General features: G+C 40.2%; 1 protein-coding gene across 1 annotated transcript; it reads right to left on the bottom strand.

The window, feature by feature from the left end:
- Positions 1-259: 259 nt before the first annotated feature.
- Positions 260-13,238, bottom strand: kiss1ra (KISS1 receptor a). Its single transcript, XM_046409585.1, has 5 exons — positions 12,760-13,238; positions 9,500-9,624; positions 2,545-2,680; positions 2,163-2,401; positions 260-1,206 (listed from the first exon to the last, which is right to left on the bottom strand). The coding sequence occupies exons 1-5, from the start codon at positions 13,010-13,012 to the stop codon at positions 826-828; spliced, it is 1,134 nt and encodes a 377-aa protein (XP_046265541.1). The 5' UTR covers positions 13,013-13,238; the 3' UTR covers positions 260-825.
- Positions 13,239-13,840: the final 602 nt, after the last annotated feature.

The raw sequence follows: 13,840 nt of genomic DNA, 5'->3' as shown, positions 1-13,840 counted from the left end.
GTGCTGGTAGGCATATTTTTATAGTCTTTGACAGGGTTGGATTATTTGTGCTCCCTGCTTCCAGTCCTCATGCTAAGCTAAGCTAATTAGCCTTATGTTAGACATGATAGAGGTCATGATCTTCCTGTGTAACTCTCTGCAAGACAGTTAAAAGGCATTTGTCAAACAAAAACGTCAAATGTCTGTTTCCCAGAGCAACAGACACAGAATGTGTCTGTTGTCAACCTGCATAAATGAACAAAACGTTTCCATAGGCATCTATTCTAGAGTATCTATTGTTCATTCACAACGTCCACTTTGCCTTCAGTCATTTTCAAAATGCTATATTCTCATGTGTCTGAGAATACATAATACCATCAGCTGTCCAAATGCTGACAACTTTATGGCAAAGCCGCAGACCACAGGGATTAGGACTCCCATCTGCAGCTTTCAGGCAAAATGTTCCTCTTTCGTCATCAGATGTGTATAACTTTCCTCCGTTGTTTGGCTGTGATGTTTGGCAGCTCACTAGATGATATTATGTGCCAATGCTGCTGGTCTTGGCAGAAGAGTAGGCAACATATTATGCCAAACACTGTTAATGTCCATCCCTGTTGTGAGTCTGTTCCCCATATCAGTTTGTTAATTAGCTGTTTTCATTCACACGACCATAAATGCATCTGTAAAACAGATGCTCTGTCCCTTTGAAATGAGCCCGTTGCTGTTTTGAGGCTTTCACCCAATGAACCCTGGGATAGAAAATGTTCCTTATTTTAATTTTCTTGCAACAGCAACGGCTCTGAATACAGACAATAATGTAATTTTTCCCATATTCAGTTGTTAGGTTCAGTTCATTGCATTATTGTTGTTGCCTTCCTCGGCAGCAACAAACTTGATCTCAGCATTGGCAGTCCTTGAAGCCATGCTGCTATCCCTGACCTTGTGCTTGAACAGAAATGGAAAGGTTTTCCTGAAGGACTTTTGGAAGGTGGCTCCCATGAAACCATAAACTATGGGGTTGACAGAAGAGTTGGCGTAGGACATGCAGTTGGCCCATGTCTTGATCTTGTATGTGGCATAGTTGGGTCGATAGTTTGGATAGAAAGACTGAAAGAGGACAAAGATCTGGATTGGACCCCAGCAGATGGCGAAGAGGAGGACGATTACTACCACCATCTTAGAGACTTTGCTCCTGATGCTGATAGTTCTCTCAGAAAGTAGGTTGACCTGAGGAGGAGAGGAATCTGGTGTGTTAACTCAGAACGTCATGTCTGCGTTTATTACTGCAAACAGGCAATGAACAAATTGTACAAAGGTATCGTAAGCTAGCTAGTGACTCACTCTGTGTGTATAGTAAGTCCTATAAAAGCACCTCACTTGGCACATGCTGTGCCCAAAGACCATGCACACTAGAGACCTTCAGTCACGTGAGTTAGATACTTCTACTAGCTGACCCAACAAACTTCCTGTTAGCTATCCAAAGACATGAATGCAATAAAATAATTTCATCATATGTCTCTAAATGTTATCGGAGAGAATGGACCAAATTCTGATAAAGACAAGAGTCATTGTGAGAATTCTTGTGACAATAAAAAGTATTCACCGTCTTACAGAAGCTACGGTTGTGTAATGAAAAAGTTTTTTGAGCCAATGCGCATAATGTGAACACTGAAGTTGCAGTACCCTGTGTGGCCACTAGACAAGGAGTGCTTTCATTCCAGCTCCGTTCCCAGAGGACTGGTGTGGAGCTAAGTCTCAGATTTCACCAGGAACTCTCTTTCTTTTGTTTTCCTCCAGTTTCTCTCCATTTTCCTCATGTCACTCTAAATTTATGACGCGACCCATAAAACCCCAAGCATGGGTTTTTCTCTCAGGTTGAAACATTTTCAACTGAATGGATGCAGATAATGCTCTGACATTTTGTTAATATGAGCCATTGTGACAATGAAACATTCAATTTAAAGAAAGCTACTTTCAATTATATAATATATACTAGGTGACCAACATTAAAAGCAAGATAATGAACATTTCAAAGGCAGCCCCACCAAGTATGGAAAAGGAGACCTTCTTAACTTTTCATTCACTGACAAATAGTAGCAAAGGCTTGAAGTCAAATCTTTAAACTACAAGTGAAACAGTTACAGCTTAGCACAAACACGTGGTAAGATGAATCTTGTCCATACCTGATAGTTGTTGTCTACAGGTTCGACAGTGGGCTGCCCCACCCTCTTCACCATCAGAGTGTAGCAGAAGGAAATAGTGAGGACAGGCAGCAGGTAAGCAGCAATGAACTGGTAGAGGATGAAAGCCCTTTCATGTGTCTTAGAGGGGAATCTCTCCATGCAGTACTGCCTTGGCCCATACCAGTAACCCTCCTCTATACGCTGGTACATTAAAATCGGCGTGGACAGGATAAAAGAGCCTGGGCAGGACGAGGACTGTGTTAGTTGAAGTAGATGAGATCATGCATGCTAATTCTCTTCCTTATTTTATCTACAGTTTGTTCTAATTATTCATTAACTCTGTGGTGAATTAATGTAAAAAAAAAAATGTGGCGGGACATACCAATCCAAATACAGATGCTGACGATCATGGCTACTCTTGGGGTGCGATGGCGGAGGGATTTCAGAGGGTAGACTGTGACGTAGCAGCGGTCCCCGCTCATAGCTGTCAGAGTTATACAGGTGGCCTGGACTGTCACCTTGGAAAGACAGTAATGTATGTATATACACACTGTGTTCAGTAAATGTCTGCAGAGAAATTACATTTTACTTTAAATGTTTTTCTATACTTATGAGGAAATTTAATGCTTACAGGTTACACCTTATCAACATTATGAAGAAAAGTTTTTAATTTACATATCTACCAAATTACAAAATGTTGCCACAGACTGCAAAATGATTGACTTTATAAAGGATTTTTTCTTGGAAACTGGATTGGCAGTTTCATTTTATTGCTGCGGCTAAAACCCAATAATGTATATTCTTTTATTTTTATATATTTTAAGCTGGTTTTAGGAAAGCAATGTTTGCTTTGTTACCTCTGTGACACAATGACAGACATCATCAGATAGATTCGATGTCACATTCACACTGAGGAGGAAGTAATGCCCACTAATTGTGGCTGAAATACACAGAACAACTCATGTAACTTCGATCAGCAATGGCCCTCTGTTTTGCAACAAATTCAAAAAGATCCCACGGAGATAGAGCAGATGTATGTAGTATCTTCTCTCCATCTTCTCTGCTGATACCCAGTTTGTTTTCTGTTGATAACCATGCATCACTCTTTCAGCCTCTAGAAACAATACAGCATTTCCTGTGGACAAATTGTGCTTGAGAAGAGCATGTGTAACACATATTAAAAGCTGCTTGGCAGATGTAAAATGTCAGCTATTACATTCACTGCTGCAGACTCAAAGATACATTTTTTCAAAGATAAAAAAAGCTTCACAGTTTGCACACGAGCTCTTAGAGGAAGCTGTTTTCTCCAAAGGCTTATCACAAACTTCCAACACCCTTTGGGTAATTGAAACAGAAGTTGCCCAACACTTTTCTAATCATGCCCTGCGCATCCAGCCGTATACTCAATCATTAATTTCATTAGGAAGCAGAAGACAAGTTCATGCAGTCTTTTTGTCCTTAACAACCTGGCTTAATTTCAGAGTCCCTCTCCAGATTTTTTTATTTTTTTTTTTTTGGCTAATGAGCTCTCGTTCTTTTCTGCTAAAGAAAATGTGGGAGGAGAAAGAGCGAGGGAGGAAACTTACAGAGGAAGAGGAAGAAGCAGTGGGGAGGCTGCGTATTTTTAATTAGCATATGAACAAATCATTAAATTCAGTTCCTAATAAGGTTCAGTGATGCTTGCATCAGTTCATTTCAGGCACATCAGAAGAATGCCAACTGGTAGTGCAGTAGAAATGTTCAGGTACCTGCAGAGCTAGAATCACACTGACAGTTTTTTTTTAACTAGTAGAAAGCAGCCTGACTAGACAGTCTCTATTGGGGCTTTCTTTTCATGCACACCAATAGAGCAGACCTTGGCACAAAAATGATATTTTTCTTCACTTCATCTATGTGGGTCGCACTGTGTTATGTGTAGGTGAGCTAATCCATATTGCTTTGAAATACAGAGCATGTGCAGCAGGGTGAGAAATGAGGGGTCAGAAGTTCTCTCTATGCTCTTCTCTAAATATGATCTAATTTTGTTGCTCTTATGTCTATGTATCTGCCTCTTTCTCTATTTCTCTCTCCACCTCTTATCTGTGACTGTGAAGCCAGCACCCATTACCCCCCAGAGGTCTGGAATAGCAGATCAGTGTTTCAAAGGATATGATGAGAGAGGCAGAAAGGGGTCACAATGAGTTCAGCGTTCGAGTCACTGAGGAAGAAGATACCACAATCCCTCCATGTTTAAGACGACTGATGCATTAATAACACGCTGTCCTGTTATCTGTAATGCATAATGTCTATTCAAAGGAATAGGCTTGGACATTACAAAGAGAATACATTTAGGTTATCTCTTTTTATTTCTTATGTCTTTTAGTGAGAAGGTGAAAGATTGAGTTATGTTTTACAAAATAGATGTTGCACATCTTTTCTAAATGTACGGGATTAAAGGCTTGAATGGGAATGTGTGGGATAGAAAAATACTTAATGTTTGACAGAAAGAAAGAACCACTTTCTGCCTGCCCAGTAAGCACATGTTGTTTTTAGCTTTATTAGAACATTTTCCTCCTGATATTGTTGATTATTGACGAATAATTTTTGACTAGGCAGGCTATGTAAGAACAAGAATAAAAATATATCTTCATCAGCACCTCTAAAGCTCACTAATCATCAGCTTACATCTCATTTTATTCGTAATTGTAGAAGCATGTTTTCCCTTGTGTTTTCCCCACTGTCTTGTCTCCTGTGTTTTCTGTGTGTGTGTGTGTGTGTGTGTGTGTGTGTGTGTGTGTATGTCCATGTCTTCTTCTGCTTCTCCTCCTACACTCCTGGGCTCTATTTGCTCGTACACCTGCTCGTCATTACCTCATCACGCAGCTGCAGTATATACCTGGGCTTTCCACTCAGTCTTGTTTGCTTAGTTGTCTTTTGCTGAGTACTTGTTTCGGCTTCTTCTGTTTTTTCTTGTTAGCTTGTTACATTACTTTCCAGTTTCCCCATGCTGGCTACCCTCTTGCTCTGTTGGCCCACTCCTCTGCCACAGATCTCATCTCTGCCCAACCTTCCCTTTGTGTCCATTGATCCTCTTCACTCCACTCCACACTTGCTCCCTGTTTCAGCATCCACCCTCTTCAGCCCAAGCTTCATGTTAAACCTCTCAAACCTTCTGCAGGCTCTGTTGCATTTGGGTGCAAGTAACCTTAACACAATTCCTTTAATTTTCTCTGTTTTTAGAGTGATGAGATGTGGTTGCAGCCAAACCTAAAATTCCAACATTAAACAATGAAGGTGTATTGTGAAGGTTACAAAGGGTCAGTGATTATCAACTATTCTTCTTCTTCAACACTATGATGATGGTGAGTTTGGGTTGAATTTGGTTTTGGAGGAAAAACGCACCGCTTTGAAGACTATCCACGACTGTCTGTGTGATCTGAGGTGGATTTTTTTTTAATCATCAAAAAAGATGAAAAAAAAAAACCAGATCTGTAGAATATGAGGAATAATAAAGAGGACTTGAAACAGAAAGTGTAGTGAAGTAGGACATTAATGTTTGTTTTTTGATCATTTATTTTGGAAAATTTGGTTTAGCGTGTGTTGAAGAGAAAGAAATTAATTCATGCAATCACTTTAATTATTCAGTAACTGAAATCAATCATTCAGTCAGCTGTTTCAGGAATTCTGATTTTACTTTTAACATACCATTTTAACATTACAAAAAAAAAAAAAAAAACTTGGAGAAGAACTATCTGTATTTCTGTCTGTCTGCCTGTCATTCTTTGAAATCACCACCTATTACAGTAGCTTCTATGATTTCTCGAGACAACGCCGGTGACCCAGCCTGTGACATCGCAAAGAGAAAAAGAAAGAAAAAACTCTTCACTCATACCAGACAAAGATGTAAGAGGAGTGAAAAGCAGAAATCTCTGCCTTGGATACATTTGAAGATGTGAAGATAGAAGGTCTGATGAAGCTGATGACAGAAAGAAACTAAAAGGAGAGTTGAGGCTCCTCACTTTAAAATCAATATCTATTCTGTACTGTCTCAGTGTTTTCCAATCATCCTACTCAGTGCACTGCAGTGTCTCTTCAATATAGATGAGAAGCAATGTATGTGCTTTGAGAGAAAATTAATTCACGGACAAAAAGCAGATTTTGTTTTCTTGTCAACCACCTGGTATTCATTTCATTTTCCATCTAACACCTGTCTCAATAATTGTTAAATAAAAAGAAAGAGTAATAAGACTAAGTGCATTCACATTTGTAAACAGCATTTTTCATTCATCAACCTCTACTGTTAACGCAGTGAGCAGTATCAAGTCTACATGATCATTAGCCCCCCCTAGAGGCTCCAAAATTCATTACACCCCACAGGAACATTAAACCCTGTTGATTTTGCTTTTCTTTATGCACTTTACCAGAAACTGATTTAAAACTAAAGTCTGTTCAGAAGATGTTAGAGGACGGGACCCTGGCTTATTATATAAAGATTTATAAGATAAGATAAGAATATTAGCTTTGCAACAAGACAAACAGCGGGAGACAGCACACCTGGTTTTATCAAAGTTAACAAAATCCGCCTACCAGCACCTCTAAAGCTCATTAACTTGTATCTCATTTGGAGATCACATAAATATGATAATTTTGCTCCGTCTTTATGCTGCTGAGATAATGAAAACACATGTACTTTAAAAGAACTAAGTGAGTGGAAAATTATTGTTGTACTGTGCGAAACAGTAGCATTAGTCAGATAATCTGCCATGTGATGTTGCTTCAGCAGAAACTGATGATGGGTGTAAACAGATCAGGCATAGAGTTAACCTGCTGTTTCCCTCTGGCTGTCATTGAATTGTTTACATTCTGAGACACGTCTCAGGTTAATGGTCTGCATTCCCTCGGAAGAAGCTGTCAGTCCTCCTGTCTCGCTGAAAACATTAAAACTTCAACGACCCTTCTTTCATGCACATGCAATAGTAAAAAGGAGCAGGTTTCCATTCACAGAAAAGGATAAAAAGGTTTTAGCACGCGAGCAGGGTTGAATGGTGAAAGGTAGAGAAGATTCTAGCGTTGAACAGACAGGAGAGTGAAACCTGCTTGACAGACAGTTGCTTTTTGCCATTTTCTAAACGAGAAGCTCCTGACTCGGTCTTCAACCTCAGGAGTCATTGACCCTGCTTTTCAGATTAGGCAACTACTCCAACCACGAACATGACCTGTTCCTCTTCGTTTAATCAAAGGTTGGCTCGCTGTGGCCAAAACTCTCAAGACATCTAGTAGCCTACTGTGTTACATCCTTGTCAAAGACAAATCACCAGCTTTTACACTACAAAAGATCCACTGGTCACAGACATTCTTAGCAAGTGGTTTAAGTGATCAGATCACAGTGAGTCTCTTTGGTTGTTTACAGCCCACTTCAAAGACGTATTTTAAAACCAAGTGTCGTGGTTTTACCAAAGACAAGCTCATAAGGTGCTCAATTTTCAGATGAATAAACTAAATCACGTCTCTGTGTTTCAATTAAAAATGCTTTTAACCTGTGAGCCAGTGCTCTTTGCACGTCTTTCAAAGTGACATCTTGCTCTTTTACGCTCAAATTAGCCATCTACATCTTGTCATTACGCATTCAAAAGAAAATGTCTTCTTTTTTTTAAAGCCTGACAGATTACCTCCTCCTCTTTTCTAGCTTCGTGTGATTAAAGAACACACTTAACCCAATCTCCCAAAAAAGTATAAAATTAATGAAATTCACTGCTTTGCCCCCCCCCCAAAGACAATGTAGGCCTTGAATTTGCATCACTTGACTGGTTGTTTATTACCTAAACAGGGGCAATGCTCATCTTGTTTCAGACCCCCAGTGACTGTATTGTCTCCTGAACCTTAACCGGGACCTGAATCTGACTGCTTGTCTGTCTGCAAGTCTTTGTTCAGTTCAGAGTTTTATCAGTCAGGTCTACAAGAGCGTTTTAACATCTTTCAGCTCATTGTTTGGGTTGTTTGGCCCACAGATTCACTGTTAGTTAGTGACTAGCTGGTGGATATAATGAAGCATTCATCAGTAAACGACCAAGACATTTCCCTGAAGAGTTGATGAAACTCAAAGGTAGAGTGAATATTGAACTAAAACTGGAATCAGGTTGCTCCAGAAACACATAAAGAGGCCCACATCTCCCAAATCCAAAGTATAAACAGTGGACCCCTACCAACCAAGTCAATTGATTCAAAGCCCTATTGGGAGGTGGGTTCAAGGCAAAAATAAATGTAAACATGCAAGTATAAAGTAAGAGCTGTGCAAACATATTTGGGGTGGCCTCCATCTATAACTGAAGCTTTACGGTCAGAGACACAACTTGAAATAGATGCTTATGCTGCTCTGCTGGTTGTGTAAATAAGCATCTGATACCAAATTTGCAATAATAACTTATACTTTGCTAATAACTAAGGTGATACTATACCAGTGGCCTAAAAGATTAATAAAATATGCAAAAAGCTCTTCACCAACAGGTCCACCATGGGTTCCTTTCAAATAATGTTGCACAAAACTGTCATTCCATTAGTTAGTCAGACAAACAAGGTGAAAGTTGAATCTGAAAGGAACTTCTGTGTGTGGGGTGCAACACCTGAGTTGCCTCAAGGCTCAATGGAAGTGCTCTCCACGAACCACCATCATGTCTACAGGGGTCAATGATCCCTCCTTCCCTTCCTTGATGATTGGTGCTGGTTAATTGGGTGGGATGGTGGAATGCATCTAAGTGTTTCTTTAAAACTATGTTTCTGTAACTTCTACAAACATATTGTTCTCAGTCCTGGATGCTGTGTTGCGCTTCTCCTCTCGTCCTTCTTTTCTGCTGGGATTTCATTGTATCTTGGACATCCTTTTGTGTTACTGTGTGCTTTGATGAATGTGCTGTCATCGACTGTCAACTCGGTGAATGTAGCTTCTTTCATTCAAAATAGTAAAAGAAGACATAAATAAAGGCAACAATGGCTCTCTTTGGATTGAGTGTTTCTTGAGACAGCTCTCCACTGAAAAAGGACAGGATTTTGTCTCAGCGAGTGAAGTAAAAAGATTTTTTTCTATGATATACAGTTGAAATCAATACACTTGTGGTTGCTCCTGTAAAAGAGCTTTTGATTGCAAGGGTCTTGAAGGTCACCGCTGTGAGGTGATGATTTAGATTATTTTATGAGTACTTTGTCCAGTTTAAGAGCAAATCTAACATACTTTATAAACAACATACCTTTTGTAGAAAGTGCAGAGTAATAACATTTGTGTGTATGTGAAAGCACATTTCTGAGACAAGAAAAATGTAATTGTGATTGTGATAAGGCTTAAAAACATTTGAGTCACAATTTACCTGCTGTAGAAAGGCAACAAACTTGCACATGAAGTTGCCAAAAATCCATCCGGGCAGAGGATAGAGGGTGGCAGTGAAGGGGACGCAGCACACCAAGAAGATGATGTCGGTGGCAGCCAGGTTTGCTGCACAGAGACAAAACAACATACTAGTTTACATCCTTTTACAGTTACAAACCACTCTGTTTTATGATGTGATGCAATGTGATGTTAGGTTTAGGCACAAAAAGCACTTGGTTAAGGAAACGCCACAGTTCAGTTCAAAATGACTACTTTTTAAAGGTCTGGGAAAATAATCTGATGTTTTTCTAAGACATCAATCCACACTGACCCCCACAGAACATGAGGTTAGTAATGCTATAACTTTGTCATGTGACTTTCTCTATTGCTGCCATCATAACAGTCTCACTTTATCAGTCTAAATATCTTTGGGGTTTTGGACAAGTGTTAAGAAAAGAAACAAGGCATTTGACTATTGTATGTTGACTGGAATGTGTATTTCTGACTGTTTTGTGACATTTTATAAACCACACAGTGAACTGATTAATCATTTACAGAGTCATCAATGATAAAAATAATCCCAGCTTTAGCTGCAGCTCTACACCACAGCCATACTGAGGTTGTGATGGTTGACACGTGGATGTGGTATGAGGACTCTGACGTGGACGCCTCTTTCTGTCTGTGTAAAATAACAGGCTTCACTGAGTAACGAAATGCAGATCTGTCTGCTCCTTGTGTGCCTCAAAGGTGAAGATAAATACTGCAGACTGAGATTTTAGTGACTTCAGATGCTGATGGGCAATGTGACGTAATGTAGATAAAAAATCCTGTCCACAGCATCGTCAACTGTCAGGAGTTGACAAAAACAACAAGCAACACTTGCATAAACTAATGTATTTCAGTCCAACTCCCATGCTGTGAATATTACCTTCCTGAAGGCTTTAATGTTGAGTTGTGTGTGTGTTCATTCTACTTGTTGAGTGAAATGTTGTTCCTGTTCTCCTCAGGACTTCTGAAAAACTTCATGTCAAGTGAGGTAAATCTGATGTATTTGACTTCAAGACATGATGATGTACTCTAAGTGTTTTTTATAAATTCAAGCCAACAACTGTCAAAAGGTCCATACAGCATGCACACAGACAGTCCACATCCCCTACCCAATAACTCCACTCCAAACTCGTCTTGCTTGGATAGCACAGTTACATTGATAACCTTGGCAGTCTCATCTTGTGTTCCTTTTTCTTTTCCTGTTTTATCTGTCAGTCTGACTAATAGGCCACACACTGTTTCCTATTTGTTTTACTGGTCAATCTAATCTCATAATACCTGCTGCACCATTATGTTGAAAGGGTGGGCAGATGGTGCAGGCACTAATCTAATGTTGCTGAATATTAAACAGTTTCAGCGCTGGGGCCCTGGGATATTATCCATCCATCTATATCAAATTTCTGTCACATACACGCTGCAATATGGAAACACACACACACACACACACACAAATGGTTTCTCGAGTAAATCACGGAATTGCACAAACCGCTTCATTTATACATAAAGAGGTAATCTCATTTACATATATATGTCTGTGTGGCATGCATATTTTACTATTATTTTAATTCTTATCTTCTGTGGATTGAACCTAAGTTAATCAATCACCTTTGCAATTCTTCTCAAGTGACAGGTGACGTGTCAGCTCAATCAGATGTGCTGCAATTGACTTCAGCAGCAAAAATCAATCACACAGGCGTCAAGTCAGTGTGCATGATTGATTGTTTTGTGCTATCTGTCTTGGCCAGGACTCTCTTGAAAAAAGGATTTTTAATCTCACTGGGACCTGTCCTGGTTCAGTAAAGGCTTAAAAGAAATGCACCCTTTTGATTCATCTTGTAACTCCTTGATGCGCATGAGATTGATAAAAATCACACCACAACAGCAATAGGTACATTTACATCTGCCTGTTTTTAATGCGTTTTTAGCTTAGGTGTTGAGATCCAGGATTGGATGGATGGATGGATGGATGGATGGATGGATGGATGGATGGATGGATGGATGAATGAATGGATGGATGGGTGGATGGGTGGATGGATGGATGGACACCGAAGAAATTCATGAGAAAAACTTCACTGATTTCATAAAAAAGGTTTTCATACTTTACTCAGGTGGAAAATTGGTGTATCAGTAAAAATAAAATGTGACACAGTGCAGCTGAAACAGACTTTTAATGATGCACATTAATAAATGATGATTGTGGGCATGGAGAATGTAAATTAAACATCCACTCGAGCTTTCACTGAAGAAATGAAAACATCAGATCTGATTGATAACGAGACTGTAACGATGCGCAAGTGAAGACTCAAACATAAATAACATATTAGAAACAATGTTCTCGTCTCTGTTGTAGATTGTTTGATTGAGGTCTGACTGGCATTCTTTGAATGATGTCAGCTTTTTTGCATCCTCTTCATCTGCATTAGTTAAATGACACCCGATGGGAGAATCAGCACCACCAAATGTCAGCACCACCAAATACTGATGCTCTCAACTCCCAGTAATCACATGGTGGACTGGATGGAAATGTGCATTAATTCACATTTTCTTTTGCAGATTTGGTAAAGTTTTGCACAACAGTCATCCATGTTTAGTAATTTTTTAATGAAACTAAAAACTAAAAATAATGAAGTATCAATGATGTATGTTTGTTGGACTTTCAGTATATGTTATAGCTGGTTATGTTAGCATCATGAATCCCCTAAACACTATCTGCAGAGCAGTAAAACATATTTGTAAATCCAAGATCTTGAGCGTTAAAAATGATTACTTGCACAAATGAGTTCTTTCAAATGCCCCCAGTGTATTTATTTCACCTTTAGAATTTCTTTGGTCTTTTAAAGAAAATTCAGCTCAGGATACATCTGAGCACCTGTCACTTTCTCTTTCAGTAAAAGAGAAACCTGTAATCAATGTGGACAGTCTTAAGTGTAGCCTTGTGCTAATTGGGCAAGTACACAGTGAATAAAATTACACTGAGCTCCCCTATGAACCCCTGAAGGTCTTTTGAACCCACTATTGGCATGCAATGAAGCGTTGCTGGACCGATGAAAGAGACAGAGACATGCATCAGTTGACTGGTGCATTGGGAGTTCCTGATAACATATCCCCCGCAAACTGATCTGTAAGATGTCCCGTGTTTGAATCTCTCTTCGCATCCGTTTCTTTCACAAACAGCCACAACTCAGGAATACAAAAGAGAAACACTTCACTCACCGATGTAGAAGTTGGTTGCCGTCCTCATCTGCCGGTGCTTGGAAATGACATAAATAACCAGTGAGTTGCCCACCAGTCCGACCAGCATGATGAGGGCGAAGAAGAGGGGCACCAGCCAGGCGTCCGTGAGGAAGGGGTGCTGATCTGCTTCCTCATCCTCACTGTCCCCACGTCTTCCCTGAGAGAAGTTCGCCTCAGAGCCGTTGATCCAGACCTGCTCAGTGGAGTTCCAGAGCTCCTCAGAGGAGTACATTGTGACAGGAGGGGAAGGATAAGTGTGAGGAAGGTGAGCGAAACAGTGCTGAGGAAGATGAGATGGGAAAGAGATGATAATCAAGACAGAGAACGTGCAGTACGTGGTGCCTTCAGGTTAAAGAAAGTGGAGGAAAATATGGGCGAAAAGGAACAAATCAAGCAAGGGATATGCACCGGAGAAAGGAAGAGAAAAGTAAGGGAGAGAGTGGTGAAGAGAGGTGCAAGGTAAGAAGAGCTAATGATGGATGACAGGTGAGCGTGTCTGACAAAAAAATAGATTTTGAAAGCAAAGACGTGGAGGAGTTAAACAGAGAAGAAAGGAGATTGCAGTGTGAATGAAAAGGTTAAGCAGTGGACGAGACAGAGCGAGAAGGACACGACATGGGACGGAGACCACTTAAGTTGCGAAGAGGTGTTTCATTGCAGCCCAAGGTGTTCGGTATGTTCATGTCAAGAGGACAATGGGAGAAAGTGTTGCTTTTCTTCAGGTCGAGTTGGATGAAAACTGCCACGACATCGCCCCTCACGGCGTTCAAGCATGCAGTGTTTCTGACTCACAAGATAAGCAGCCCTCCAGGCAGCCCTGAAGACTTGTTCACAAGGGGCAGAGTGTGTGCTGAGAGGCAGACAAACGTCTTCAGATGCCCAAAGGTAAACAGTCCTCCACACTCGCAGCTTCCTTTTCTTTTTTCATCTCTCTTTGTTCCGCTGCTGTTTATGTCCGTAGTGAGTTTCAAGTATTTTTCACTCCAACCATCCGTTCAGGCTTTTTGCTTAGGAGGACGGGGGAGTTGATACTTGCCCTACAGCTGTGACAAAAGTGGGA

Source organism: Scatophagus argus, chromosome 13 (genome assembly GCF_020382885.2).
Source record: "Scatophagus argus isolate fScaArg1 chromosome 13, fScaArg1.pri, whole genome shotgun sequence".
In the NCBI taxonomy this organism is placed as follows: domain Eukaryota; kingdom Metazoa; phylum Chordata; class Actinopteri; family Scatophagidae; genus Scatophagus; species Scatophagus argus.
Note: the sequence above shows the minus strand (reverse complement) of the source record. Positions and strands in the feature narration are given on the sequence as shown.